This window comes from Empidonax traillii, unplaced genomic scaffold, assembly GCF_003031625.1.
Source record: "Empidonax traillii isolate 1590-97213 ecotype Southwest subspecies unplaced genomic scaffold, ASM303162v1 scaffold761:size885847, whole genome shotgun sequence".
In the NCBI taxonomy this organism is placed as follows: domain Eukaryota; kingdom Metazoa; phylum Chordata; class Aves; order Passeriformes; family Tyrannidae; genus Empidonax; species Empidonax traillii.
In genome coordinates this window covers 497,277-524,287 of record NW_020955954.1, presented here as the reverse complement: position 1 = coordinate 524,287, position 27,011 = coordinate 497,277, and the positions used below count along the sequence as shown (strand labels likewise).

Below are 27,011 nucleotides of genomic sequence, written 5' to 3'. Positions count from 1 at the left end.
TCCCGGGTTCTGTGGCTGTTTTGTCCCGAAAAGTGCCTCAGCACCCCCGGTTCCCTGGACACCCTCACCCCGGCAGCCGTCCCTGTTCCCTCGTGTCACCCCATCTGCCCCGGTGCACCCCCGGAGGAATCTTGGCCCCGACCCCCACTCACGTCCGGCCCCGCAGGCCGATTAGGCGGATTTTCCAGCCGGGATCCTAATCCCGCTGCCCGGTGCCCGCTTATCCCGGCTGTGCCCGGGACCCGGCTTAGCTCCGCAGGCGGACGGGCGGCGGGCGCGGGGCAGCGGGTGAGTCCGCGGCTTCCCCCGCTCCGAGGGAAAACCAGCAGCAAGGGGGGCCCGGTGTGTCCCCGGCTCGCGGGGACCGGGGAGCCGCCCCGGAGCTCGGATCTCCCGGGGCGTGGGTGGGTTCACCAGGTGGAATGCTGCGGGTTGGGTCGTGCCGCCACCGGGCTGGGCACGGGAGCGCCTTGGCAGCGCTTTGCTGCCCTGCCCGGGAGCTGCTGGCCCCTCTCCAGGAGTGAGGGAATTCTTAGGAGCTGGCAGAAACCGGGTTGGCGCTGGGAAGGGATGGAGCTGAAGCTCTGGGGTCCCAGCGCAGCTCTGGGGGAACCCGCTGGGCCCGAGTGTAGGAGCTCGCTCCTCGAGCCCGCTGCACCATCACAATTCCTCCCCTGGGGTGCTTGAGGGTCTCACAGAAACACCCACCCACACCCCTCCCATGGGAAAACTGGGGCAGGGGCAGCTCCCTGCCTCCCCCGGGCTGCCCAGGTCGCCAGGGTTTGGAGCCGCACCCTGTGCTGGGCTGCGAATCCTGCTCATGGCTCCTGGACAGAGCTCGTGCCCAATTCTGCTGCTTTTGGTTTAGGAAAGAACGGAATTTGAGGCTTTAGCTCCGGAAAGGAGCTTTTCTGCAGGAATGCCGTCCAGCTCCTGCCAGCCCCTGAGCTCAGCCCTGTGCCCGGCACTGTGCCCGGGGTGTGATAAACCCCGGCCCAGAGGGAAGTGAGAGCCCCGCAGTCGCCCCCAGCTTGGGGCTGAACCCCCTGCTCTCCCCCACAGCTGGAGCCGAGCAGGGCCCGCCATGGCCAGCTGGGGCACCCAGCTGGGGCTGCTGCTCTGGAAGAACTTCACCTACCGCCGGCGGCAGCGGGTGAGTGGGGACTGGGATGTGGGGCACTCCAAGCTGCTGGGTCCCAGCACAGGGGCAGGCAGAGCTCTGGGCAGTGATGGTGACAGAGTTCCCCCCCAACTGCGGGTCTCCCCCAGATCCAGCTGGCCATCGAGATCCTGTGGCCGCTCTTCCTCTTCCTCATCTTGATCTCGGTGCGACGATCTCACCCGCCCTTCAAGCAGCATGAGTGTGAGTGTCCCCTGCTGGACCACCCTCTGGGTTGGTAATGACCCCCCCTGTGCCTGCCTGGGACCACCCTGTGTGCCCCTGTATGGGAGCCCTGTGAGGTGGCATCAGGGGAGACAAACAGAGGAGGTGATCCCAGTGTGGGGACTCACTGGCATCTCCCTGCTCTGCTGTGCGTGGGGAGTCCTGGGGATCCCATGATTCCCCCCTGGACCTCTTTCTCCTGCAGGCCACTTCCCCAACAAGGCACTGCCCTCGGCAGGGACCCTGTCCTGGCTCCAGGGCATCATCTGCAACATGAACAACCCCTGCTTCCGGCACCCCACAGCGGGAGAGGCCCCCGGCGTGGTGGGCAACTTTGACGGCTCCATGTGAGCGGAGGGGCCGGGGGACTGAGGAGCAGAGTGGGGCTGGGCCAGGGTCTCACCGTCCACCCCGTGTCCCACAGCCTCTCCCGCCTCCTGGCCGAAGCCCGGCAGGTCCTGCTCCGCTCCCACGGGCAGCGGCTCCTGCGCAGCTTCGCCCGGCTCCTGCCCGCCCTGCGCCGGCTGCGGGACAGCGGGAACCAGCGGAGGGGTGAGTGCCGGGGGGGGGGGGTGCTGGGGAAGCGAGACCCCTTGTCTGACCCCTGTTCCCCCAGCTCTGCCGGTGAGGGAGTACCTGAGGGAGGATGAGACTTTCTCGCAGTTCCTGCGGACCAACACGTCTCTGGCCCCGGCGCTGGTGGATGAGCTGATGAGGGCTCGGCTCAGCCCCCGCATCGTGAGTGTCAGCGTGGTGCCCTCTCCCAGTGCCCTCTCCCAGTGCCCGCAGTGCCAGTGACTGCATCACGACCTCCCTCTCCCTCCAGTTCTCCCTGGCGAGCATTCGCCTCCCACTGAAGGCCCTGGTCTGCAACGCCTCGGAGCTGGGGGGATTCCTGGCGGGGGACACCGCCGCTTCCACTCAGCGCCTGCAGCGAGGGCTCTGTGCCCTGCCCAGCCCCCAGCTCCGAGCCATGGAGGCCTCCTTCCTCTCCCAGCTGGACCTCCCACGGCTCGTGGCGGTGAGCTCCCAGCCTGGCCGGGTGCTGGGTCCTGGAAGGCATTGGGGCAGAGACACCTGGCCCATCTGGAGTGGCTGTCACTCCTTTCCATGTCCCCTGTAGGAACAGCTGAGCTCAGACGTGGGTGGAATTGCTGGCACCGTGGAAGCCTTGGGCACCTTCCTGCGGGATGCAGTATCCCTGATGGAGGAGGTACCCCCCACTTCCCGTGCCCCCTATGCATCCCCACACTGTCCCTGGGTGCCCCTGTCCCTGCCACCTCACTCCACTGCCCATCCTGCTCTCCCCAGATCTCCTCTATGACCAGCCTGGCTGAGCTGCAGCGGGAGCTCGAGGAATTGAGGGCCCCCAACACCAGCACCCCCGGTGTGGGTGCGTTCACAGCCCTGTCACGCATCGCCTGCGGTCACCCCGAGGGCGGGGGGCTCAGGATCCCCTCCCTCAACTGGTACGAGGACAACGACGTCAAAGCCTTCCTGGACCGCAACAGCTCGGAGCGGAGATCGGTGGCCTCAGGCAGCAGCAGTGAGCGGGGGCTGCAGGGCTTGTGCAGGGCTCGATCAGGGGCTGGGGGGGCGGTGGGGACAGGGATGGGGGGCTGGTGATGAGGGCTCAGCTTTGCACCCCCAGGTCCCTTCTGCCGGGAGCTGCTCCGCAGCCTGGAGTCCAACCCCTTCTCACAGATCTTCTGGAGGGGCATCAAGCCCCTCTTCGTGGGCAAGATCCTGTACTCACCACCTGGGCCTGGCCCCGACAGCGTCATGGCCGAGGTGAGTGGGGGCTGTGAGGGGCCTGGGGGAGGAATTGAGGGGGTCTCAACCAGGACCTGCCTCATCCCTCTCACCCAGGTGAATCGGACCTTCCGGGAGCTGGCAGTGCTGGGAGAGGTGGGGAGCGCCTGGCAGGAGCTGGGACCCCGCATCTACACCATCCTCAACAGCAGCCTGGAGATGCAGGTGCTCCAGGTGTGTGACCCCAGATCCCTCCCATCAGGGACCAGGCTGCTGTGGGGTGCAGGATGGGGTGTGGTGGGGGACAGCTGGGGCTTCTGGACAGGAGTGGGGTGGCAGCTGGAGCAGGGTGGGCTGCCTGACCCCTGGTACCCTGGTGCTTTGCAGGACCTGCTGCTGGCCCCGGGCACAGCCCAGCTCCTGGATGGGTTCCTCAATGGCACCTCCTGGAAGGTGTCAGAACTGGCCACATTCCTGGCGGGGCCGGCGGCCGGGCCGGGGCTCACCTGGCACCAGGTGTACGCTGATGTGGACACGGTCCTGAGCTCCCTGTCGCAGTTCATGGAGGTGAGTGTCCCTGTGCTGTGGGCAGGCTGGCTCCCTGCATGGCTGAGCCCTGCCTGTGCCCCCCTGCCTGCTGAGCCCTGCCTGCCCTGCCTGTACCCCCCTGCCTGCTGAGCCCTGCCTGCCCTCCCGCAGTGTGTCTGCCTGGACAAGATTGAAGCAGTGACCACCGAGGAGCAGCTGGTCGCCCGGGCCCTGGAGCTGCTGGAGGAGCAGCAGTTTTGGGCAGCTGTGGTTTTCCAACCTCCCATCAACGCCACAGCCCCCACGCTGCCCCCCCATGTCCGCTACAAGATCCGCATGGACATCGACGATGTCACGAGGACCAACAAGATCAAGGACAGGTTGGGGGACACCTGCCCTGCTGGTCTCCACGGCCTCCCGAGCAGCCTGTGCCCGTGGTGGGGTGTCCCTGCTCCCAGCACTGTGCTCTGCCCCCAGGTTTTGGGACCCAGGCCCTGCAGCTGACCCCTTCAGCGACCTGCGCTATGTCTGGGGGGGCTTCATCTACATACAGGACCTGGTGGAGCAGGCGGTGGTGCGGGTGCAGACCGGGGCTGCCCCACGGACAGGGGTCTATGTCCAGCAAATGCCCTATCCCTGCTACGTGGACGATGTGTGAGTGGGTGAGGGACAGTCCCGGCCCCCTGGGACCCTCGAGTGACCCCCCAGTGCTGCAGGGGATGCATCTGAGCATCCTACAGCATCACTGCCCTGGGGAGATGGCACAGGGCTGGGCGTGTCCCGCTGTCCCTGGCCCTGCGGTGGCCCAGGGCTGTCTGGCAGGGCATGGAAGGGCTGGTGGCATCTCCCCAGGTTCCTGCGGGTCCTGAACCGCTCGCTGCCCCTCTTCATGACGCTGGCCTGGATCTACTCGGTGGCCATGATCATCAAGGGGGTTGTGCACGAGAAGGAGACACGTCTCAAGGAGACCATGAAGACCATGGGGCTAAGCAGTGGGATCCTCTGGCTCAGCTGGTTCCTCAGCAGCTTCATCCCCTTCCTCCTCAGTTGTGCCCTCCTCGTCCTCATCCTCAAGGCAGGTTGCAGGTCTCAGGGGACAGTGCGGCTGATACGGGGAGCACTGGGACTGGGAACCAGCACGGGGGGCTCTGCAGGATCCAACCTGCCTCCATCCACAGCTGGGAAACATCCTGCCCTACAGCGACCCGGCCGTCATCTTCCTGTTCCTCGGCACCTTCTCGGTGGCCACCATCAGCCAGTGCTTCCTCATCAGCACCTTCTTCCTCCGCGCCAACCTGGCCTCGGCGTGCGGCGGCATCATCTACTTCTCGCTGTACCTGCCCTACGTGCTGTGCGTCGCCTGGCGCGACTACATCACCTTCCCGCTCCGCGTGCTCGTGGTGAGCGGCCCCTCCCCGCTGCCCTGGGCAGGGGGCTTTGGGCTGCACCCCCCGGGCCGCTCTTTGCCCACACTGCTGTTCTCGCCACCCCCAGAGCCTGCTGTCCCCCGTGGCCTTTGGCTTCGGCTGCGATTACTTCTCCCTCTATGAAGAGCAGGGAGTGGGCATCCAGTGGCACAACCTGGGTGCCAGCCCCGTGCCAGGAGACCCCTACAACTTCGCAGCGGCCATGGGGCTGCTACTGCTGGACGCCGTCCTCTACGGCCTGGCCACCTGGTACATTGAGGGCGTCTTCCCAGGTGAGTGCAGCCCCCCTGGCCCCTGGCAGCCCCCCAGCCCTGGCCCCACTCAGCCCCCTCTGCTGCAGGTCAGTATGGGATCCCCAAGCCCTGGAACTTCCCCTTCCTGAAGAGCTACTGGTTTGGAGAGTTGTCCTCAGGCGGGCACCCCCTGTGCCCCGCCAGCCCCCTCACTGCACCCCAAGGTGAGTCCCTGCCCGCCCCAGAGCCCTGTGGCCGAGGGCAGCGGCCGTGGAGCAGGGCTGGAGCTCTCCAGCCTGGGCCTTGCCCTCCAGTGGAAGGTCCTGCCCCCTGTGGCAAGGGGTCCGGCCCCCAGCGAGGGGTCCTGCCCGGGACGTGACCCCATGGTGGCTTCCAGTGCTGGTGGAGGAGCCGCCCGCCCAGCTCCAGCCTGGCGTCTCCATCCGCAACCTGGTGAAGGTTTATGGCAGCAGTGGCCGTGCGGCCGTCAACGGGCTGAGCCTGGACTTCTACGAGGGGCAGATCACGTCCTTTCTGGGCCACAATGGCGCTGGGAAGACCACCACCATGTGAGCCTGGGGGGGCTGCGTGGCCATGGCTGGGGACAGGAGCTGAACTCAGCCCTGGGTCCCCGTGTAGGACAGAGCCCCCCAGCCTCAAGCCCTGCTGCTCCTGTGCTCCATGACCACCTTTCTCCACCGCTCCCCCATCCAGGTCCATCCTAACTGGCCTCCTGCCCCCCACCTCGGGCACTGCCTATATCCTGGGCTTGGACATCCGCTCTGATATCGACAGCATCCGCAAATCCATGGGCATGTGTCCCCAGCACAACGTGCTCTTCAACATGTAGGCAGGGGTGGGCATGCAGGGAGTGATGCTGGGCTGTCCCCCTCAATCCCTGCCCCCCTCACCCCTGTCCCCCTCACCCTGCCCCCCCAGCCTGACAGTGGAGGAGCACGTCTGGTTCTACGGGCGGCTGAAGGGGCTCTCGGAGCGGGAGGTGCAGGAGGAGATGGAGCAGCTGCTCCAGGACACGGGGCTGCCCCACAAGCGCCGGGAGCAGACCAGGAACCTCTCTGGTGCGTGGGGGGGACAGGACGGGTGCCCAGGCGGGATTCGGCGGCCCCGGGTGCCCCCAACGCTGTCCCTCTGCAGGCGGGATGCAGCGGAAGCTCTCGGTGGCCATCGCCTTCGTGGGCGGCTCCCGTGTGGTCATCCTGGATGAGCCCACGGCCGGCGTGGACCCCTTCTCCCGCCGCAGCATCTGGGAGCTGCTGCTCAAGTACCGCAAAGGTCGGGGCTGGGGCTGAGCTGGGGGAGCCCCTTCGCCCGCTTCTTCCTCTGAGCCCTCCGGCCCGGGGGGAGCAGCAGGAGGGTCCGGGATCAAGCCCCCTCCCTGCCCCCAGGCCGCACCATCATCCTGTCCACCCACTACATGGACGAGGCGGAGCTGCTCGGGGACCGCACCGCCATCATCTCGCAGGGCCGGCTCTGCTGCTGCGGGTCCCCCCTCTTCCTCAAGGCCAGGCTGGGCACCGGGTACCACCTCACCCTGGTGAAGCGGGAGCGGAGCGGGACAGGCGGCAGCACCGGTGCTGTCCCCGGTGCCACCAAAAAGGTGGGTCCCTCAGCCCCGAGAAGCTTCTGCCAGGGCCACCCAGTGCGTCCATCCGGGGACTGGGGTGCACTGGGGGCCAGGTCCTGGCATGGGGTGCCAGATTCTGGCTGCCTTTTCCCCCAGGATGGCAGTGACTCGGAGCACAGCAGCGACACGGGCCTGGGCAGCGAGCGGGGCAGCGAGGCCAGCGCCGTGGGTGAGGGTCCTGGCCCCCGTGGTTCCCCCCCAGCTGCTCCCCATGTTTCCCCTGTCAGCTGTGGTGGCTGGGAATGCACAGCCCTGTCGCTGGCTCCTGGCCCCCCTGCGCTGGTGGAGCAGAAGGGGGTCCTCATCCCCTGTAGCTCTCCCAGGGACCCTAAGGTTGGGATGCTGGGCACATCCAGCTGTGGCTCCTGGCCCAGGTTTCCAGCCCTCCCTGTTCCCCCAGATGTGGCCCAGCTGTCTGCTCTGATCCAGAAGCTGGTGCCCGGCTCCCGGCTGGTGGAGGACATCGGGCACGAGGTGCTCTTTGTGCTGCCCTACAGCGGGGCCCGGGACGGGGCCTTCGGGGAGCTGTTCCGAGAGCTGGATGTGCGCCTGGGGGAACTGGGAGTGTCCAGCTACGGCATCTCTGACACCTCCCTGGAAGAGGTACCAGCGGGGCTGCCTGTGGCTCTGGGGGTTCCTACCCACTACCAAGGGCTTTCCCTCGCTGGTGTCATGTTTAACACCAGCCCCCCAACCCCCCAGATCTTCCTGAAGGTGGCTGAGGACACGGGGCTGGACACTGACAGTGCAGGTACAACCCCTCAGTCCTGGCTGGAGCTGAGCTCTGGGGTGTAAGGGGGGCTGAGGAGATGCTCAGCAGCCCAGAACAGAGGGTGGGAGTGTCTTAGTGCCCCGTGTGTCCCTCCCAGGGCAAGGATCCCTACTGGGAGCACCTGTGGGTGCAGGGAGGTGTCACAGCCTGTGACATGGGGCTCACCCTGGCATCTCATCCCCCTTTTGGCAGGTGCCAGGAGAGGAGCAGCTCCTGGCAAGGTGGAGGACGCAGACGTGGCCGATGGGGAGCTGGGTAAGGAGGGGGGAGCTGGGACTCCTGAGCTGCTGCTGGGTGTTCCCCACCTCCACCCTGGGGCTGGGGCCGTGGCACATGTCCATCCAGGCAGGTGTCCATCCAGGCAGGCATCCCTTCGGGCAGGGGGTGCTCAGGGACCCTCGTGCAGCATTGCTACCTCCCAGTGCCAGGATCCAGGATGAGGGTGGGTTTGGGGGAGCCCAGATGTGTGTCCCCCTTCTCCTGGAGGTAGAGCTGGTGTGGGGGCAGCCACAGGAGCCTGGGGGGCTGTGATGGTTTGGGGTGCCTGGGTGGGTGCTGACCCCAGCTGGGACAGCACTGCAGGGCTGTAACCCCTCTCTGCTCTCCTTTACATTGAGCCAAAGGAGCACGGCGAGGTAGGAGCTGGGGGCTGGGGGGCTGGGGGGCTCCTGCATGCACATGCCATCCCTGCTGAGGCGGGGGATGCCTCTGCCAGCACCCACCCCGTCCCCCCGCGCCCCCGCTGGCACAAGCCCCTTGCCAGACCTGTCTCTGTCTGCCCTGGCAGCGGAGGAGCCCCGGGAGACGGACCTGCTGCGGGGGGCGGCGCAGGCCTGCGGCAGGGTGAGGGGCTGGGCGCTCATCTGCCGCCAGCTCCGCGCTCTCTTCACCAAGAGGATGCTCCACGCTCGGCGCAGCACCCGCGGCTTCTTCGCACAGGTGGGACCGGGTTGGGGCCGTGGGGAGGCGATGGGGCAGGGCATGTGGAGCCGACCCTGACCCTGAGCCCCCCAGATCGTCCTCCCCGCCGTCTTCGTCTGCATCGCGCTGCTCTTCAGCCTCATCGTGCCGCCCTTCGGGAAGTACCCGCCGCTGCAGCTCCAGCCCTGGATGTACGGGCAGCAGTTCACCTTCTTCAGGTGTGTTCCCAGCCCGCTGCCCCCCGTGTCCCCCGTCCCGCGCTGCCACCAGCTCACTCCTGTGTCTCCTGGCAGCAACGACGCCCCGGGGGACCCCGACACTGCCCGGCTGCTGGATGCGCTCCTGGCCGAGCCCGGCTTCGGCACCAAGTGCATGAAGGAGGCGGGAGAGACGTGAGTGTCCATGGCATGGGGGCTGGGGGGGACAGCAGGCCTTGACCCCACCTCGGTGCCCACCTCCCCTCGGAGCAACCCTGCTGGCCGGTGCGATGCCATGGGACCCCCAACCATCCCCGTGGTGGGTCCCGGTGCCCCTGGCTCACACCAGACTGGTAACTGAAGGTTTCTCTCCCTCCATGCCCAGGATGGGGCTGTGCCCACCAGCTTCCCACCCCGATGGTTTCTCGGCCCCCTCAGCCCCCCCGTCCCTGCTGGAAGCGCTGTGGCGCGGGAACTGGACCCAGGCTGAGCCGTCCCCGCCGTGTCAGTGCAGTGGCCCGGGGGCACACAGGATGCTGCCCGAGTGTCCCGAGGGGGCCGGGGGGCTCCCTCCGCCCCAGGTAACCCCCAGCCCAGCGGGGGTAGCCCCAGGGCTCCGGAACCGCTGGCTGCGGGGGCAGGCGAGGCCAGGGGGCTGAGTGTCCATCCAGCCCATCTGTCTGTCCATCCCCCAGGTGCAGAGGGGCACGGGGGACATCCTGCAGAACCTGACGGGCAGGAACATCTCCGACTACCTGGTGAAGACCTACCCCCAGATCATCCGGCAGGAGTGAGTCCTGGGGCTGGGAACACCCAGGGACACTGCAGGAACAGTGGGGACACCGAGGGAACACCCTAGGGACACCTGGGGAAGGTGGCAGGGCGTTGGCACAGGCTGCCACCATGGTGGCAGCAGGGAGGGACACTGGACCAAACCACAGGGGAAGGGGACACTGATGGGAGTGTGGCCAGCTGAGCAGGCACTGCCCTCACATCCCCTCGGGGGGTTTCTGCCCCCTCCCCCCCTTTTCTTTCAGACTGAGAAACAAGAAGTGGGTGAACGAGCAGAGGTGAGCTGGGCAGGGGCTGGGGCTGGCACAGCTGAGCTGGGGTGAGAACTGTAGGATCTCCTGGGTTGGAAAGGCCCCATGTGGATCCTGGAGCCCATCCCGGCACGCTGGCAGTGGGGGTGTCTCCAGCTGGTTTGAAGCCCCGTTTCTCTCACAGGTACGGGGGTTTCTCCCTGGGTGCCGGTGGCTCCCAGGCCCTGCCGTCGGCAGCAGAGGTGGATCAGGCGCTGCTGGAGCTCCGGGCGCTGCTCAACATCACCCCGGTACGGCTGGGCTCAGGCCCCAGCTCGGCTCCCCTGTCCTGGTGCTGGGAGCCCCCTCCTCACCCTGTTCCCACACCCAGGGCAGCCCCTCAGATCAGCTCCTGGCCAACATCAGCCGCTTCATCGAGGGTTTGGATGCCCGCAGGAACATCAAGGTGCACCCCAAGGGGGTCCCCTGGGGGTGAGAGCTGGGGGGCAGCGGGGATGGGGCACTTGGATCCCCTCCAGGGATGGAGCGGCCCAAGAAGGACCAAAAGGCTGGAGGGGAGTGGGTGGCACAGCCAGTGGGGATTGGGGTGCTGTGGGCACAGCCAGGGAAGTGCCAGGGCAGGCAGGGGGCTCTAAACTACCAGGCCCCCCTGTGCTGCAGGTCTGGTTCAACAACAAGGGCTGGCACGCCATGGTCTCCTTCCTCAACGTGGCCAGCAATGGGCTGCTGCGTGCCCGGCTGCCCCCCGGCACCGACCCCACGCGCTTCGGCATCACGGCCACCAACCACCCCCTCAACCTCACCAAGGAGCAGCTCTCCGAGGCCGCCCTGTGAGTGCTGGGGACAGGGATCCCACCGGCTCTCCAGCCCCCACTGAGCCCTCCCCTCCATGGCAGGATGGCCACCTCCGTGGACGTGCTGGTCTCCATCTGCGTGATCTTCGCCATGTCCTTCGTCCCGGCCAGCTTCGTCGTCTTCCTCATCGAGGAGCGGGTCAGCAAGGCCAAGCACCTGCAGTTTGTCAGCGGGATGAAGCCCCTCACCTACTGGCTGGGCAACTTCGCCTGGGACATGGTGGGGATGGGGATGGGGACAGGGACCAGTTCCAGGGGGAGCAGGTCTCACCCCTGACCTTCTCTTCTTTATCCCCTCAGTGCAACTACCTGGTCCCTGCACTGCTGGTCATCCTCATCTTCCTCTGCTTCCAGCAGAAATCCTACGTGTCCTCGGACAACCTGCCCTCCCTGGTGCTGCTGCTGCTGCTCTACGGGTGACGGGGCGAGGGGGCCACAGGGGGCTCTGAGGGGGCTGGGGGCAGCTGGGATGAGGGGGATTGTGGTGCTGGGAGGTGGGTGGTGTTTCGTGTCCCCCAGGACAGGAGGTGCATCTCAGCCAGCCCCTGCCTCCCTCCCTTGCAGCTGGTCCATCACTCCCCTGATGTACCCAGCCTCCTTCCTCTTCAGCATCCCCAGCACCGCCTACGTGGCCCTGACCTGCATCAACCTCTTCATTGGCATCAATGGCAGTGTGGCCACCTTTGTGCTGGAGCTCTTCGTGGACCAGGTGAGCCTTGGGATGCCCTGGACCCCCTGTCCCACCCCTGTGGGGCCAGTGCCAGCTGACTCACCCCTCTCTTCACTGCCCCGGCAGAACCTCAATGACATCAACCGCGTCCTGAAGAAGGTTTTCCTCATCTTCCCCCACTTCTGCCTGGGCCGAGGCCTCATCGACATGGTGAAGAACCAGGCGATGGCCGATGCCTTTGAGAGGTTTGGTGAGTCAGGGGGTGTCAGGGCTGCTCCCTCTCCCCAAAGCCTGGCCAGCTCAGGCATTCACCCCTCCTACCTGCACTCTTGTGCTCACAGGGGACAGGCGCTTCTTGTCCCCCCTGTCCTGGGACCTGGCAGGGAAGAACATGTTCGCCATGGCCATCGAGGGTATCGTTTTCTTCATCTTCACCCTCCTGCTGCAGTACCGCTTCTTCCTGCGGCTGGGGTGAGCACCGGCCAGGGGTGCCTGGGGGTTCCCGTGGATGGGCAGCCCTGGATGTGCCCCTGCCACTGTTCCCCCAGGCCACGGGCTCTGGAGCTGCCCTCGCTGGGGGACGAAGACCAGGACGTGGCCAGGGAGCGGGCGAGGGTGGGCAGCAGCCCCCCCCAGGGCCACCTCCTGCTGCTGAAGGACCTGACCAAGGTGGGTGTGTAGGGCCGGCCCCTGCCCCGCCCTGCTGTGGGCTCCAGCCCCCCCGGTGAGGGAGGGGAGCAGCCAGCACTGCCTCTCCCCACACAGGTGTACCGGCGCAGGAGGGCTCCGGCCGTGGACAGGCTCTGCGTGGCCATCCCCCCCGGAGAGGTGAGGGACAGACGGACAGATGGACGGCACCATGGGCAGGGCCAGGGCTGCTGGTGACCCTGCTCTGTCCCCACAGTGCTTTGGCCTCCTGGGGGTGAACGGTGCTGGGAAGACATCGACCTTCAAGATGCTGACGGGGGACACGGAGGTGACGCTGGGGGAGGCCTGGCTGAAGGGGCACAGGTGGTGAATGCAGGGACCTCACAGCTACTCCCCCTCTCCTCATCCCCACAGCACCTGTGCCATCATCCTCATCCTGTGCTCCTTCTGGTCCTGGTTCTTGCGGTGTGCTTGTGCTCACCTTCATCCTCATCCTCACCTTCATCCTCCTCCTCCTCCTCCTCCTCCTCCTCATCCTCTTCCCTGCAGCTGCTCATCCCTATTCCTGCAGTGTCCCTGCAGCATCCCCCACAACATGCTCACCTGTCCCTGTCCTACCCTCACCTGTCGCCATCCTGTGCTCACCTGTCCCTGTCCCACAGTGTGCTCACCGACCTCCAGGCTGTCCACCAGCACATGGGTTACTGTCCCCAGTTTGATGCCATCACAGACCTGCTGACGGGGCGGGAGCACCTGGAGTTCTACAGTCGCCTGCGTGGGGTCCCGGAGGAGGAGACCCCCAGGGTAGGACCTGCACCCCAGCCCCCCCAGCCCAGGAGACCCCCACCCTCACGTCCTCACCCCCTCTGTCTCTGGCAGGTGGCTCTGTGGGGCATCACTGCCCTGGGGCTGGGCCCGCACGCAGACCGGCCCGCGGGCAAGTACAGCGGGGGCAACAAACGCAAGCTCTCCACGGCCATCGCCCTCCTCGGCTGCCCCCCCGTCGTCTTCCTGGTGAGGGGGGCAGCGGGGGTCCCACAGCAGCACCAGGGTCCTGCCTGGGCTGACCCTGAGCCGGGGCCGTTGCAGGATGAGCCCACGACTGGGATGGACCCGCAAGCCCGGCGGTTCCTGTGGGAACGCATCCTGGGCGTCATCCGGGACGGCCGCTCCGTGGTGCTCACGTCTCACAGGTGATCCCCCACCTGGGTCTGCAGCCCCCACCCTGGGGAGCAACCCCTCTGCCCCCGGGAATTCCCCAGAGGGGAGCTGCCCTCTGCCCCGGGGGTCTCACACGTGCCCCCCAGCATGGAGGAGTGCGAGGCGCTCTGCACCAGGATGGCCATCATGGTCAACGGCCGGTTCCGCTGCCTGGGCAGTGTCCAGCACCTCAAGAACAGGTACCGGGGTGGGCAGCTCGGGGGGGGATCCCTGAGGCGGGGGCTGCAGCCGGTGCCCGCAGCGGTGTCCCCTCTCCCCGCAGGTTTGGGGACGGGTACACGGTGGTGGTGCGGGCGGGAGGCCCCGGCCCGGCGGCGGTGCAGGCCCTGCTGCAGCGGCACTTCCCCACCATCGTGCTGCGGGAGCGGCACGGGGGGCTGCTGCGCTACCACCTGCCCGCCCGCGCCGCCTCCCTGGCCACCGTCTTCAGCCTCCTGGCCGCCCACTGCGGGCCCTGCCACATCGAGGACTACTCCGTGTCCCAGACCACCCTCGACCAGGTGACGGGCACGCAGGGGTGGGGGTGAGGGTGGGGGTCCCGTGGCACTGTCTCTCATCCCGCCATCCCCGCAGGTCTTCGTGCACTTCGCCCGGGAGCAGAACGACGGGGACCCTGGGGAGGCTGTGGCACCAGGGCAGGATGTGACCCCCAGCCCTGGGAGGAGGCTGAGCACGTTCCTGGAGGATGACAGCTACCAGGAGAGCGCTGTCTGAGCAGGGAATGGTGCCCCATGGACCCTCAAGACCCCCCCAGTCATCACTGCAACACTACCTGGGGTCACAGGGCTTCGGGGCACCCTGGCCCCCCGGAGCTGCAGAGGGGAGGCCTGGGTTCATCCTGCCCACTGCCATGGTGCCGCCATCCCATGGGACAGTGGGTGCTGGGGAGTGTCAGAGCATCAGGGCAGGGCTGGCCACGGATCCCTGGGGGTGGTACCCTGTGGGGAAGTTGATCTGGATGGAGGGTCTGGGGCTGGCCCTGGGACCCCGGCTGCCCCCAGGACCCCCACTGCTCCCCACTGGAGCCGAGCTTGCTGTAACTGAGCAATTCAATAAAGACCTGTGGTACTGCTGGGGGGCCTGATCGCCCTCGCCATGACACGACCCCGCTGGGGGAGAGGGGCACAGCGGGACAGGGCAGCAGTGTGGCCCTGGCACAGTTGGACACCCAGACCTGCAGGGCCGCTCCTGGGGCTCCCCCCGGCCTGAGGGTGGGCACCGCTATCCCCCGAGCAGCACCTCGGGGGTCCAAAAGGGTCCTTCCTGGGTGGGGTGTGTGACCCTCACGAGGGAAAAAAAATATGGAACGCTTCACGAATTTGCGTGTCATCCTTGCGCAGGGGCCATGCTAATCTTCTCTGTATCGTTCCAATTTTAGTATATGTGCTGCCGAAGCGAGCACGAATCCCTGGGCATCGGCAGCCCTACTTAAACCTCTAGGAAATAATAATTTTTAACGTCATGGCGAGTATTGTTCAGCCTTCCCCCCCCTTTCTCCACCTGGTCACCCTCCCAGGCGATGCGAGTCGGATTTTTACTTTAAATCTGCAGCCTTGACAGGTTAATTTTTTGCCTTTTTGAGGAGCAGCTCAAGAGCGGAGCGACAGGCCGCGCGCGGAGCATGTCGGGAATGTGCCTAATTTGCATGTGAGGGCGTGGCGTGGCTGGCTCGTGTCCTCCACCGTCCCGTCGTGCCCCGGGCACGCGCGCGCATGCGCGCAGCCGCCGTTGCCGGCGGGGGAAGATGGCGGCGCCGCGCTGAGGGACGGGACAGGAGAGGCGGAACCGACCCCCCCATGGCCCGGGCCCGGCCCGGCAGCCGCGTCCCCGCTGCGCCTGCTCGGGCCGCCACAGCGCCCAGGCCCCGCTGAGCGCCCAGGCTTGACTCGCCGGGCCTGACCCGTCGCCACCCCGAGGCGTCTGCGCCGGGCCGGGGCCGGGGCCGGGGAACGGGGCCGGGGGCGGCCCCGCCGAGCAGTAGCGGCCGCTCCGAGCCCGGCCCCGCCGCCAGGATGTCCGAGAACCAGCCGAACGCCAACAACCACCACCCGGCCAACAACACCGGGGCCGCCGGCGGCAACAACCGGGGCGTCCGCAACCCCAACCTCAACCAGAACCCCCTGATCAACGTGCGTGACCGCCTCTTCCACGCGCTGTTCTTCAAGATGGCAGTGACCTACGCGCGCCTCTTCCCGCCCTCCTTTCGCCGCGTCTTCGAGTTCTTCGTCCTCCTCAAGGTGAGGGGCAGCTCTTCCTGCCAGGCGCGGCCGGGCTCAGGGCAGGGATTTCCTTAGGAACGAAAAGTTGTGGCTCTGCTGGAGATCACAGCCTGTGTCCGGGCCACACACACCAGGCTGTCCCCAGGGCTCCCGTGGGCCTCTCCTGTGTGGGAGACATGAGGAGTTCAACGATCTGTGGTGGTCCGGGTGGTCCCTGCGCTCCGGGGCTCTGGTTCCAGGTCCGTAAATCCAAAGGCTCTGGGCTGGAGAGGGTTCAGTTTCTGTTTCCAGGAAATCACACTTCGGATGCATTGCACACATGACATACTGGAGAGTTGGAGTTTTGTTGGAGTCTTGTCTTTTCTGGAAGCAGTTAAGGCACAGCCCCGTTCTAACCCTGCTTTTTCAGCAGTGCCAGTGCAGTGTCACAGCTCTGCCCCGGGGTGAACCCTCCTGCCTGCTGGGACCCCCCAGAGGGGCCTGTCATTGTGCAGGGGTGAGCTGCCAGTAGGTTAAATCCTGCTCCATGTCTTCAGTTTGGGAAATGAGAGAGAGAAGGGGAGAGCAGCGTGCCTGGCCACCCTCCTGCTCTGGATTTTTACAATTCAGCAAGAAAACATTCAACACAACTTGTCTCATACTGCACAGATACTTTTTCTACCCTCCCAAGATATGTTATGGGTTTTCACATCCCTGTTCCATGTCCCAGTTGTCCAGCTGGATCCCGGCAGGCAGGCTGGGACAGGGATGGTGCTCAAGGCATGGCTGTTGGGCAGAGCAGCTGGGAGCTGTTCATGCTGCTTCTGCCTCTGATCCCAGCTGTCCTGCAGAACAAAAAGCATTCCCAGAGCCCTGCAGGGTCAGGGGCCAGCAGCCTCCAGCCTGCTCCTGGCTCTGTTCTGGCTGCTGGGCACAGGGAAGCAGAGCCTGTCCAGAGCTCCTGCAGCCAGGGAGGTGGCTCTGGTTTACCTTCCCTCACGTCCCCCTGTGCAGCTGCTCGGCAGAGGGATGTTTGCCAGCCTGTTTGTTCGTCACAGATAGGTCAGGACAGCTGGGCTGATGAGGAGGGAGCAGCTCAGGATGGGTGGGAAGGGAGGTCTGAGCTCAGCGGTGCTGCTCACTATGCCAGCCATGCTCGGAGCTCTGAACTTTGGACGTCGTGCACGGTTACTGTCTGTGCTTTAGGGAACGGGTTTTATTAGTCCAGTCTGCTTTGCTGTGGTTTATAGCTGTTCCTGGGACTGAGGCAGGGCAGGGAGCCCTTTGGCCGCCCTGGGGCAGGGCCCGTTCCTTGTGACAGGTCTGCCATGGGTTTGGGTCGTCCTGCCCTCAGAGGGGTTGGGTTTGGGAGAGGTTTGCTTTATTCTGCCTTTGGAAGGCTGGGCAGTCTTCTCCAGGCTTCAGCAGGAAACTCTTTGTGCTGAGGAGGGAAGGGCTGGAAGCCATGGATGCATTTCCATTCCTTTCAGCGTGCCTCATAGCCTCATCCCACACTGGTGCTGGTGTGGCTCAGTTTGGGGAAGGTGTTGGTTGCAGGACCTGTGCTTCCAGCAGGGTGCCTGAGCTGCACAGCTGTCGAGGGCAGCTCTGCTCTCATGAACAGGAGCAGGTGGTTCCTGCTGCCTTTGGTGTGTTCCTTGCTGAGAATGCTGGGGTCTGGCTCCTGCCTTGTTGGGAAGCCCTGAAGCTCATGTCCACTTGCCAAATCCACTCATCCGAGTTTTCCTGGTGTTTTATGGGCAAAGAAGAGCTGGTGGTAACTGGGAAGGCTGTACCGGGGCCGAGGGTGGCCGGGCTGACGGTCTCTGCTCTGTCTCCTGCCCTGTAGGCTCTGTTTGTGCTCTTCATCCTGGCCTACATCCACATCGCCTTCTCCCGCTCGCCCATCAACTGCCTGGAGCACGTGCGGGACAAGTGGCCCCGCGACGGGATCCTGCGGGTGGAGATCCAGCGCAACTCCAGCCGGGCCCCCATCTTCCTGCAGTTCTGCGGCGGCGAGAAGTTCCCAGGAATGGTGGTGGAGTCCGCAGCTGAGGAGGAGGAGGAAGAAGAGGAAGAAATGACTGTGGATATGTTTGAAAACAGCTCTATCAAGGTAGGGACGTGCTCCCTGTGTGTGCCGGAGAGGGAGACCTGAGTGTTGGGCTGGGGGGAAAGGGCTGGCTGTAAGCATGTGATCCGTCAGTCTCCTGGAAATGCAGTGGCTTCCTCGGCTGCTCCTGTATCCCAGAATTGGCTTCTGACAGTTTAACACAGGAAGTAAAGCCTGAGAAAGTGGCCTCTCCCACCCTTGTGGCAGTGGAGGCCTTTACAGGGACAGAGGGAGCGTGGCAGGCGGGAGGTGAAGAACCTGCTGATGTGACCTTCCCTGCCCTGGTTTTCCAACAGTTTGAGCTGGATATCGAGCCCAAGGTGTTCCTCAAGCCGTCCCGGGTGAGCAGCACTGAGCTGCCCCACAACGACAGCCAGGAGTTCTCGTTTAGTGACACAGCCACTAAAGGTATGCAGCCTCTGCGGGAGACTGTGTCCGAGTTTGAGATGCTAGCCCGAGCAGGTAATCACACCTTCACTGCTACCTGTGCTCCTCCCTCCTCCCCCTGTCATCCTCCCCGCACGTCCCATCCTGGCTCCTCGGGGCACCTGCACGGTGACCTTCAGTGTCTTCCCAATGTGCTCACCCGGGGTTAGTCCTGTCAGTACTAACAGCAGACCCACAGCGAGCTCTGTCCCGGGGCTGGGGGGTGTCAGGGGGAGGCCAGGAGTTGGGGGGAGGCTGGGCTAGAAAAGTTGCCGGACCAAGAAGCTTCAGATGAACCACAGGTGAGCGAGGGCTCTTGGTCTGGCAGTGCATCCCTGCGGTGATTGGTGTCAGGTATCTCAGGTGAGCCTGAACCCCCCTGTTCCGAGCCAGTCGCTGTCCCTGTGAGCCGCAGGGATCCCCTGACAGCGACAGTGCTCCTCACATGAGCAGGGTTTGGGCTGTGTCCCGGGTCCTGAGCCAGCAGCAGCACTTGGAGCAGACAATTTGCCCCAATTAATGAACCCCAGAAGCGGCCGGGCGGGTTCCGTGGGATTGCGATGCCAGACTGCCGTCCTGTGCCCGGCCTTGTCCCGCCCTGCTCCTGCCCGGCCTGAGCTGCTCAGGCCTCGTGAACTCCAGAGGGGGATTTGGTGCCTTTGTGTTATTCAAAATGGAATTCCGGTGTGGAAAACTTCTGTCTCTAGTGGTTAAGGGAGGAAATCTGCTGAGGAGTATTTATGTTAAAAAAGAGACGTGGAGATGGATTCTTTGCCTTTTCCCACAAAACCTGCAAAAAATTTGCCTCTTTCACTCACACTGTTGTCCCTGGAAGGACTAGAATTCTTTGCTCTGCAGACATACTGGGGTTGTATTTTTTGCCAGGTTTCCTGTGCTCTAAGAGAACCAAATTTGATGTTTAGTCCAAATATTTTTACCATGGAAAAATATTTCATGAGACAAAGGAAGTAATTGTTTGTCGATATTTAAACCCTTGACTTCCTTTTGAGCTTAAAACTGTTTATAATGAAAACAAAAGACAAAAACAACAGCCCAACCTGTGTTTGCTGCCTGAGAAGGGGATCAGGGGCTGCATCTCTGTCAGTGCTGTGTCAGATGTGTCTCTGTGAAGTTCTTGTGTCCCTTTAATTGTCACTGTGGTGCTGGGAGCTGCCTGACAGCTGCCTTCCCCCTCCTGGAGATACACCCTGACAGTCTGAAAGAGCAGGGATTAAATTGCTTGGCTCCAGCTTAGCGGGAGGTTTTGTCCTTTCAGAGATGATGTAGCAAAAAGCATCTATTTGGAACCTTTCTTGGAAAAAGAAAGAAACCAGGGAAACTTCAGGCACCACCAGTTTTTGGGAAAGCTGTAATTGCTGCTACCTTCTGTTCTGACGTGTGTAATTGCAGCAATGACCTCAGTCCCCCAGGAAGTGCAGGGCTCTTGCCTGTGGAGCGTTTACTTGGTGTTCTGCAGGTGTAAAGTGAGTTTTTCTGCTGTTTCCCAAACAACATGGGAAGCAGAAATTGAACAGAGCAAGAACAAATGGTTCTGGGCTTGCCAGGCACAGATGTGGGCAAGTTCTGGGCAGAGCTTGGAAGTGCTGCCCTGAAGCTTTCCCAGAAGCCTCCCATGAAGGGCTAAGGTCAGGGGAATGGGCTGCAGTTCCAAGGAGTTTGAATTGATTTGTGTTTAACTGGTTGAGGGAAGCCTGGAGCCCACGTTTGCAAACAGTTCCCTTTCTAAGGATGCGATGGGAGGGAGGGAGGGAGCGAACCCGGCGGGGCTGTCTCTTCGTGGTGGTTGTTTGCAGAGCCAGGTGCTGAGCCTCCCGTGTCCCTCCCGTCCCTCCCGCAGTGTGGCCGCAGGAGGAGTACATTGTGGAGTACTCGCTGGAATACGGCTTCCTGCGCCTGTCCCAGAGCACGCGGCAGCGCCTCAGCATCCCGGTCATGGTGGTGACGCTGGGTGAGTGGGGAGGCGGCCGGGGCAGGGGGTGCAGGGGGGGTACCTGCTGTGCAGAGACCTCGGCGCTGTCTCTGGGAACTCGTTACGAAGCCGATGGCACTCACTTCCCACGCAGGAGAGCTGCTGTGTGCAGCCTGTCTCCCTTTAGTAGGTCACAGCTTTCCAGGAGGAGCGCTCTGAAATGGTGGAGCCTGGTTCAGTGAGCCCTGATGTCGTGCCCAGCACAGTTTTCCCATGGAGGAGGGAAGAGCCCTCTCCCTGGCTGAAGGCAGTGAAGCTCTGGGCTCACTGGGAGCAGCGGCAGTGCAGGGTTAGAGCGGGGTGGTGAGAGCAGCTGTGCAGGTGTTGGGGACGGTGCTCACAGGTCTGTGTCACGCTCTCAACGTGCTGCTGTGCCCTTGGGAGCACCAGCAGATCATTTCCCTGGAACAACGTTCTCTTCTCCTGGCAATTGCTCTGTTAAAACCTGCCCAAGTCAGGAATACAGTCTCAGACCTTCTTGTGCACTGTTAGTGCCATGATCAGACTGAACCTCATTGCTCCCCCCCAGTCAAGCTGAAGCACAACTGGTGGGGGGTTTAAGCAGCTTTCCTGTGCGGTAATGGGCAGTTGGGGTGAGCCAAGCTTAGATGGCACATTCCCTTTTTGTCTGTGCCAGCCCTGACATTCCTTAAGGCCCATTAACACTGTGACAGCATGGCTGGATCTGTCAGGGGTGACATCTTCACTCCCAGAGCTGCCCAGTTCGGTTTTACTGTCCCAGGCCCACGTGCTGGCCCAGGCCCAGCTCAGCTGGCACACGTGTCCCTCAGGGTGATGGGACCATGTGCTCACTTTGTGCCTCTGTGGCTGCAGGTGTGAACAGTCTGAGCAGGTTTTTGTGTTCTCCCTAGATCCTACCAGGGATCAGTGCTTTGGGGACAGGTTCAGCCGCCTGCTGCTGGATGAGTTCCTGGGCTATGATGACATCCTGATGTCAAGTGTCAAAGCTTTAGCTGAAAACGAGGAGAACAAAGGTAAGACCTGGAGGAGTGACAGCAACTGCGCAGAGCGGTGGGTGTTTGTTCTGTGCATGCCTGAATATCATCTTCTGACTATTGATTAATCTGTAATGCAGGGAGCAGCTCCCTGTGTTATTGTCAAGGACAAAATGAGACAGGCAGGAGGGGAGAGGTGTCTGGAAACCTGATTTCCTCCCTCCTCACTGCCCTGCATGACAATGAGTGCTGCCCTGAGGATTTGCTCCAAATCCTGTTTCTTTAGCAGCAGTGGTGGTTGGTCCTTAGCCTGTGTGTTGATCATACCAAGCTTGTGTTTGTGCTTTCCCTCCAGGTTTCCTTCGCAATGTGGTGTCTGGGGAGCACTATCGCTTCGTCAGCATGTGGATGGCCAGGACGTCCTACCTGGCAGCCTTTGTCATCATGGTCATCTTTGTAAGTCAGCAGGAGCTGGGCAGTGCCTGGACTCAGCCAGGGCTGGGCACCATGTGCTTGGGATAACAGCACAGACCTGGGCTCTCACCTGCTTTTAAAGTGTAGTTGGTGGAGGATGAAGCCCTACTGTGGGACTTTTGTTCTAAGTGTCCTTAAAACACTCAGGCTGTCAGCACGAGGAGTAGATGTCTGTCCTCTGAGAGTTTTAAGAACAGGCCAGAGTGATTTGCCAGGAGTGATCAAGATAAACCAAGAGATGATGCGTGAGGTGAGGCCATCTCAAGATACGCATCAGACAAGATCCTGAGCGATAACTATGCCATGTTTGTCGTTTTGGGTGGCTGTGGGTGACTCTCCCGTTGTGTCTGGCTGTCCCACCCACCAAGGCAGCTCTGTGCACAGTCACACTGTGGGCAGTGAGGAGGAACCGACTGCAGAGAGGTGCTGGGAGCTGCGGCAGGAGCGGGATGGAGGACGGGAGAATCCCTGCTCCCAGCTCTGTGGGTTGGTTGGCTTGGCCCCCGCTCAAATATTCAGGATCGGTCCCTTTACAAACAAATCCCTTACTGTCTGTTCCCCTGCAGCAGCACAGAGATTAATTGCTTGTTTGTGGAGCCCTAATTACTCTTTGGCAAATTGCTCTGCACAGCTCCAGCTAACGAATGTGGGATGTGCAAGCCCAGGCTCGCCCGGGCCTCTGCCGCAGTGCGATTCCGAGCGACTCCCCGCACCCGGGGGCTCTAACCTGCCTCCCCTTCTCTCTCCTGTTCCAGACTCTGTCTGTCTCAATGCTGTTGCGCTACTCACACCATCAGATCTTTGTCTTCATTGGTAAGGACCGGCAGAGGGGTTTGGGTTGTGCTGGGCGCTGTGCCTGCTCCAGCACGGTGTGTCGTAGCGTCCCAGCAGGTTTGGGTTGGAAGGACCCTGAGGATAATCTTGTTCCAGCCTTGGTTTTCATTGTTTAAAGGGTGCTACTTGTAGCTGCACAGGGAATCCATCCCTCTGCACCCTGTCACCACTCTCGCCAGACCTGTTCTGTCTCCTGACAAGTGTTGGGGACAGAGGATTTGGGACGATGGACTTGGCTGCACGGGGTGGGTGGTACTGTGGGGTGGAGAGTTCCCCACATCCTCTCTGTGCCACAGTGTGTTTTCCCTCTTGCAGTTGACCTGTTACAGATGCTGGAGATGAACATGACCATTGCGTTCCCTGCGGCTCCGCTCCTCACTGTCATCCTGGCTCTGGTCGGTAAGGACTCGCCTCACTGCTTGTGTCTGCAGCACATCCCTCTGGGATCTGTGGGAAGTCTAATTCCCTGTTCCGAGCTGGCCACAGCAGGTGGTTAGTGCGGCTGCTCATCACAAGGCAGAAGGCTCTGGAATTTGATGGCACAGTGAGCTCCATTGTCCTTCTTGGTCCCCTGGAAAAGCAGCAGTTCATTGGGAAATCCCAGAATCCAAAGCTCTGTCTGTCCCTGGAGCTCGTTGCAGACTTATATTCTGTAACCACATTGCATTTGCACAGTTTGAATTTAAAAAGCACCAACCCACCCTGGAATCTGTGCTGGGGGAGGCAGCTGATCCCTGCTGTGCAGGGGCTGCAGTCAGTGGTGGAACACTCGGCCTTGGCTGCTGCCATAACCAGAGCCCAGTTACCTGCCCTGGGCAGGTGCGGTCACAGCCTGGCTCTGAGGTGGCAGAGGGCCCCTTCCTGTGCCCTGCCACGTGCTGATGTCCCCTCTGTCCGCAGGTATGGAGGCCATAATGTCCGAGTTCTTCAATGACACCACGACCGCGTTCTACATCATCCTCATCGTGTGGCTGGCAGACCAGTACGACGCGATCTGCTGCCACACCAACACCAGCAAGAGGCACTGGCTCAGGTAAGGCCTCTCATTCCCTCTACCTGTTCTTCTCCAGCTGCTCCAGGGCTTCCCAACCCCTCCAGGCACGATAACCTCCACTCCTGGGGTTGTCTGTGTGGCTCCTTGGGAGCTGCCCCACATGGCACAGAGTCCAAAGTGCAATTGCTCCAGAACAGAGCTCATATTTTTCCTGATTTTTCTTACCTTCCTGCCCAGGTTTTTCTATCTGTACCACTTTGCCTTCTACGCCTACCACTACCGCTTCAACGGGCAGTACAGCAGCCTGGCACTGGTCACCTCCTGGCTCTTCATCCAGGTGAGTCACTGCACAGCTGCTGCACCTGGGGGGCTTTGCCAAACTTCCTCTCAAGCTGGCTTGGAGTAGGGATCCTTTTTTCTGTAAGAGATGGAACTAAGCCTGGTTTGGAAGTGGAACAGCAGAAGGCAGCTGTGGAACAGGGGGACCTTTGAGTCACTGGCTCCAGTCCAGCCATGGGTATGACAATAACCTGATGCCACGCAGGTTCTGGGAAGACTTTCTGTCCTGTCCTTCTGCAATAAATCCCAATGAGGGTCTGTCTTGCAGAGGAGCTGCTCAGGTCCGTGCAGTGAGGATGCTGGCAGGACCAGCTCCAATGTGATGTCTCCAATATCCTGGAGCAATTAAACCTGTTGAGTGTTTCTGGCTGTTGACCTGGTGCAGGATGGGGGCAGGGAATAGAGCACAGCCCCGGAGGAATGCCATTATCCTTCTTTTCCCTTAAAAGGGAAGAGGGGTTGTAATCTGTTGCCTGTCTTCAGAGAGAAATTATAAAACAGCTTGCAGTAGTCAAAAGTCCAAACTTTGTGCTAACCTCCAGGAGAAGTGCAGTTTTCTTGGGATAGGGTAGCTTGTAGCCCAGGCCCAGGGGGTGACTCTTTTCCCTTTCTTCCTCCAGCACTCGATGATTTACTTCTTCCACCACTACGAGCTGCCAGCCATCCTGCAGCAGATCCGGATCCAGGAGATGCTGCTGCAGAACCAGCAGGTGGGGCAGGGCACCCAGACCACGCTGCAGGACAACCTCAACAACAACACCACGGCTGCCCCCATGGAGGCGGGGGGTCGCCGAGCCCCCCTGGCCGCCGGGCCCCCCGGGGAGGGCAGCGGCCCGGCCGCCCTGACCCCCGGCGAGGCCTCCAGCGTCATCGCCGCCGCCGCCGCCTCCGTGGGCAGCGACCTGAACTGGGTGGCCGAGACGGCCGCCATCGTGACAGAGGCCTCATTCCTGTCCGACCTGAGCACGACCCTCCTGGAGCCCACCGTGGTGCACGAGGCCGTGGCCAGCGGGACCCCTCAGGAGGCGGCCACGGCCTCTGGTTTGGTCGCCCGCATCAGGGTCAGCAGTGACCACCCTGAGACGGCCGTGGGCTCCATCACCATCGAGGTCACCTCCACGTCCGTGGTGGCTGCAGCAGATGCTGCCCCTGCTGCGGGGGCTGCGCCCCCCGTCCCGCTGCAGGAAGGGGGGGCCCCTGTGCTCAGCCCCTCCCTTCCCAAGCAGACTGAGGCTCTCGAGGGCTCAGACAGCCGAGCAAAACCCGGTGGCAAGAACTGCGTGGGCAGCAGCAGCGTGGCAGAGCCCCCTCCAGCCTCAGGGGGGGACAGTGACCAGGACAGAGGTTTGGAGGACCGGGGGGAGAGCAGCCCCTGCCCAGCACCAGCGGAGAGAACGCCCAGCTCAGAGCCAGGCTCCAGGAACCTGTCCTGAGCCCCGTTCTGTCGCTCTGGACTGCTGGGAAGGCATTTGGATTTCCTTTGTTACTGTTTCTCACTTCACCATCATCCTTAACCCATGGATCCCTCTGAGCGGAGCCGGAGCAGCAGGGGCAGAGCAGGGATGTGGTGACCTCCCTTCCCTGGGAAAGGCACGAGGGGCTGCAGCAAGGTTGGGGGGTTTGGTCCCCTGGCCCACACAGCTCCTGGGCTCCTGCAAGGCCACAGGTGAGCCAACCACCTGCTCCTGCCCCATGTCAGCTTGTGCCCCAGCTTTTCCTTGCCCCCCAGTCCCAGGCTTCACCCCTGCAGCCATGTTTGCAGTCCAGGTGTGGATCCCAGCACCAGGTGGGAGCTGACCTGGGACAGGCCACAGCACGTGGCAGCTCTGTGGTGAGAGTAGGAGCTGATAGAGCAGGCGAAGTGTGTCCAGCCCCTGTGGGAGAGCCACAGCGAGGAGAATCCTGGTCACCTTTCCTGCTCCTAAGGGGAGGAGCAACAGAGACATTCCCTGGGTGCGAGGTCTGCGCATGGCTGGGCAACAACCAAAGCAGAAGCTGCACTTCAGTTCCTTTTTTTCTGTCCTTGAATTTCCCTCACTGGGTGGGGTGGGGTGTGGAAGGTGCCATGTCCAGGTGGGAGCTGCCATCTCAGGAGCCGTGAGTGATGCCTGGAGGGAGCTGTGCTGCAGTGGGGGTGTCTGTGGAGAGGTGTGGGGCGAGGGCAGCAGCTCTGTCCCGCACAGCTCTGTCCTGCACAGCTCTGCTCTGGGTGAGGCAGCTGCTTTCCAGTGCCTTGTCCCTCCCGTGGACCACATCTGCATTTAGGATCAGCCCCATCCCAGACGAGAGAGCAGCTCCTCACCCCTGGACTCTTGCATGAGCTGGTTTAGCAAAGAACCAAAACACTAAAGCCAAGACATTTCAGCTGATTTTCCCCTGTTTCTCTGCAGTGGAGGTGAGGCTGGCAGGTCCCAACCCCTCTGCCTTGGAGCTGAGCTGGGGGGCTGCATCGGGACCTCTGCGGAGGGGTCGGACCCACCGGGATGTGCTGGCAGGGGGGTTTGTGCAGGGGGTGGAGCAGGGCCAGGCAGGATCAAGCTCTGGGAGAACCATGGCAGGACGGGGCAGGGGCAGGAGGTGACACGTGGCTCTTGGGGACAGCTGGGTCCCTGTACAGGTGTCCCCAAATTCAGGGCTGTCCCCTTAAGGCAAAGTGGAATTTTGTGTCTCCCTCAGAGGGCTCGGTGCGACTCAGTGTTTCCCTGTCAGCAAGGGGGGCTCAGAGCCCCCTGTTCACCCCTCTGCTTTTCTACCTGGGTGCCCCCACTTTGTTTTTCCCTTTCACCTGGAGCAGCCCTGGTGCTGCTCTGCAGCTGGGGGGACCCTGCTGTGACCAGCAGGTCCAATCCTGCTGTTGCCAGTGCTCTTGGGAAGGGGCCTGGTGGCCACCTGGAGCACCAGGAATGACTGTAGGCTTTTCAGAGGAGTGGGTGGGTGGGAGGGGGGGACACCAAACCAAATGATTTGATGAATGGAAAGTAGAGTTCATTCTATTTAATTAATGTACAAAATGTGTTTGTATATAATAATAAATATTATCTCTAACAGCTCCTGCAGCTCTGCCCCATGTCCTGTCCCGTGTCCTGGGCTCCTGCTGGAACGTGATGTTGGGGGTCCTGGGGGAGGTGAATGCTCGATCCTGGAGGAGCCCCCCCATCCTGGGGTGTCAGTGTCAGGGGGTGTCACTGTCCCCGTGGATGAACACCAACCCCATCCCCGCCGTGCTCAGCGGTGCTGGGGAGGGGCTGCGGGGCTCTGAGTCCTTCCACGGCCGCCTGCAGTGGGCTGGGGAGTTATTCCATGTCCTCGGGAGGGAGGGGAGCACTGAGGCACAGCCTGTCCCGCTCCCTGGGTGGCACCTCCGGCCCTCACCCTCCACCCGAGGGAGATTC

At 62.7% G+C, this 27,011-nt stretch overlaps 2 protein-coding genes and 1 non-coding gene across 4 annotated transcripts; 2 read left to right on the top strand and 1 right to left on the bottom strand.

Moving 5' to 3' along the window:
• Nucleotides 1–1,076: 1,076 nt before the first annotated feature.
• Nucleotides 1,077–14,054, top strand: ABCA7 (ATP binding cassette subfamily A member 7). The gene is made up of 50 exons (XM_027901078.1): nt 1,077–1,153; nt 1,270–1,363; nt 1,590–1,731; nt 1,809–1,924; nt 1,989–2,122; nt 2,211–2,405; nt 2,508–2,597; nt 2,696–2,930; nt 3,036–3,175; nt 3,254–3,370; nt 3,524–3,703; nt 3,836–4,044; nt 4,142–4,318; nt 4,517–4,739; nt 4,843–5,064; nt 5,159–5,363; nt 5,432–5,548; nt 5,722–5,893; nt 6,039–6,170; nt 6,264–6,403; nt 6,480–6,617; nt 6,731–6,942; nt 7,066–7,138; nt 7,370–7,572; nt 7,672–7,720; nt 7,934–7,996; nt 8,359–8,376; nt 8,529–8,680; nt 8,756–8,880; nt 8,956–9,054; nt 9,245–9,440; nt 9,555–9,649; nt 9,897–9,929; nt 10,087–10,192; nt 10,273–10,347; nt 10,563–10,732; nt 10,799–10,976; nt 11,057–11,172; nt 11,321–11,465; nt 11,553–11,676; nt 11,768–11,897; nt 11,975–12,095; nt 12,192–12,254; nt 12,331–12,437; nt 12,737–12,878; nt 12,954–13,088; nt 13,164–13,267; nt 13,382–13,474; nt 13,558–13,795; nt 13,869–14,054. The coding sequence occupies exons 1-50, from the start codon at nt 1,085–1,087 to the stop codon at nt 14,007–14,009; spliced, it is 6,753 nt and encodes a 2,250-aa protein (XP_027756879.1). The 5' UTR covers nt 1,077–1,084; the 3' UTR covers nt 14,010–14,054.
• A 536-nt stretch (nt 14,055–14,590) lies between these two features.
• LOC114066423 lies at nt 14,591–14,697 on the bottom strand. The gene has a single exon (XR_003573182.1). It is a non-coding gene; the product is annotated as a U6 spliceosomal RNA (small nuclear RNA).
• A 397-nt stretch (nt 14,698–15,094) lies between these two features.
• TMEM259 (transmembrane protein 259) lies at nt 15,095–26,669 on the top strand. Of its 2 annotated transcripts, none has more exons than XM_027901067.1 (11): nt 15,095–15,532; nt 17,343–17,609; nt 17,903–18,014; nt 19,891–20,001; nt 20,895–21,017; nt 21,334–21,434; nt 22,208–22,265; nt 22,602–22,685; nt 23,187–23,319; nt 23,518–23,617; nt 24,240–26,669. In XM_027901067.1, exons 1-11 carry the CDS (start codon nt 15,308–15,310, stop codon nt 25,050–25,052), a joined length of 2,127 nt encoding a protein of 708 aa, XP_027756868.1. In that variant the 5' UTR covers nt 15,095–15,307; the 3' UTR covers nt 25,053–26,669. The 2 variants fall into 2 exon arrangements, with proteins under 2 accessions (XP_027756868.1, XP_027756867.1); XM_027901066.1 differs by having other exon boundaries at nt 15,308–15,532; nt 17,903–18,068.
• Nucleotides 26,670–27,011: the final 342 nt, after the last annotated feature.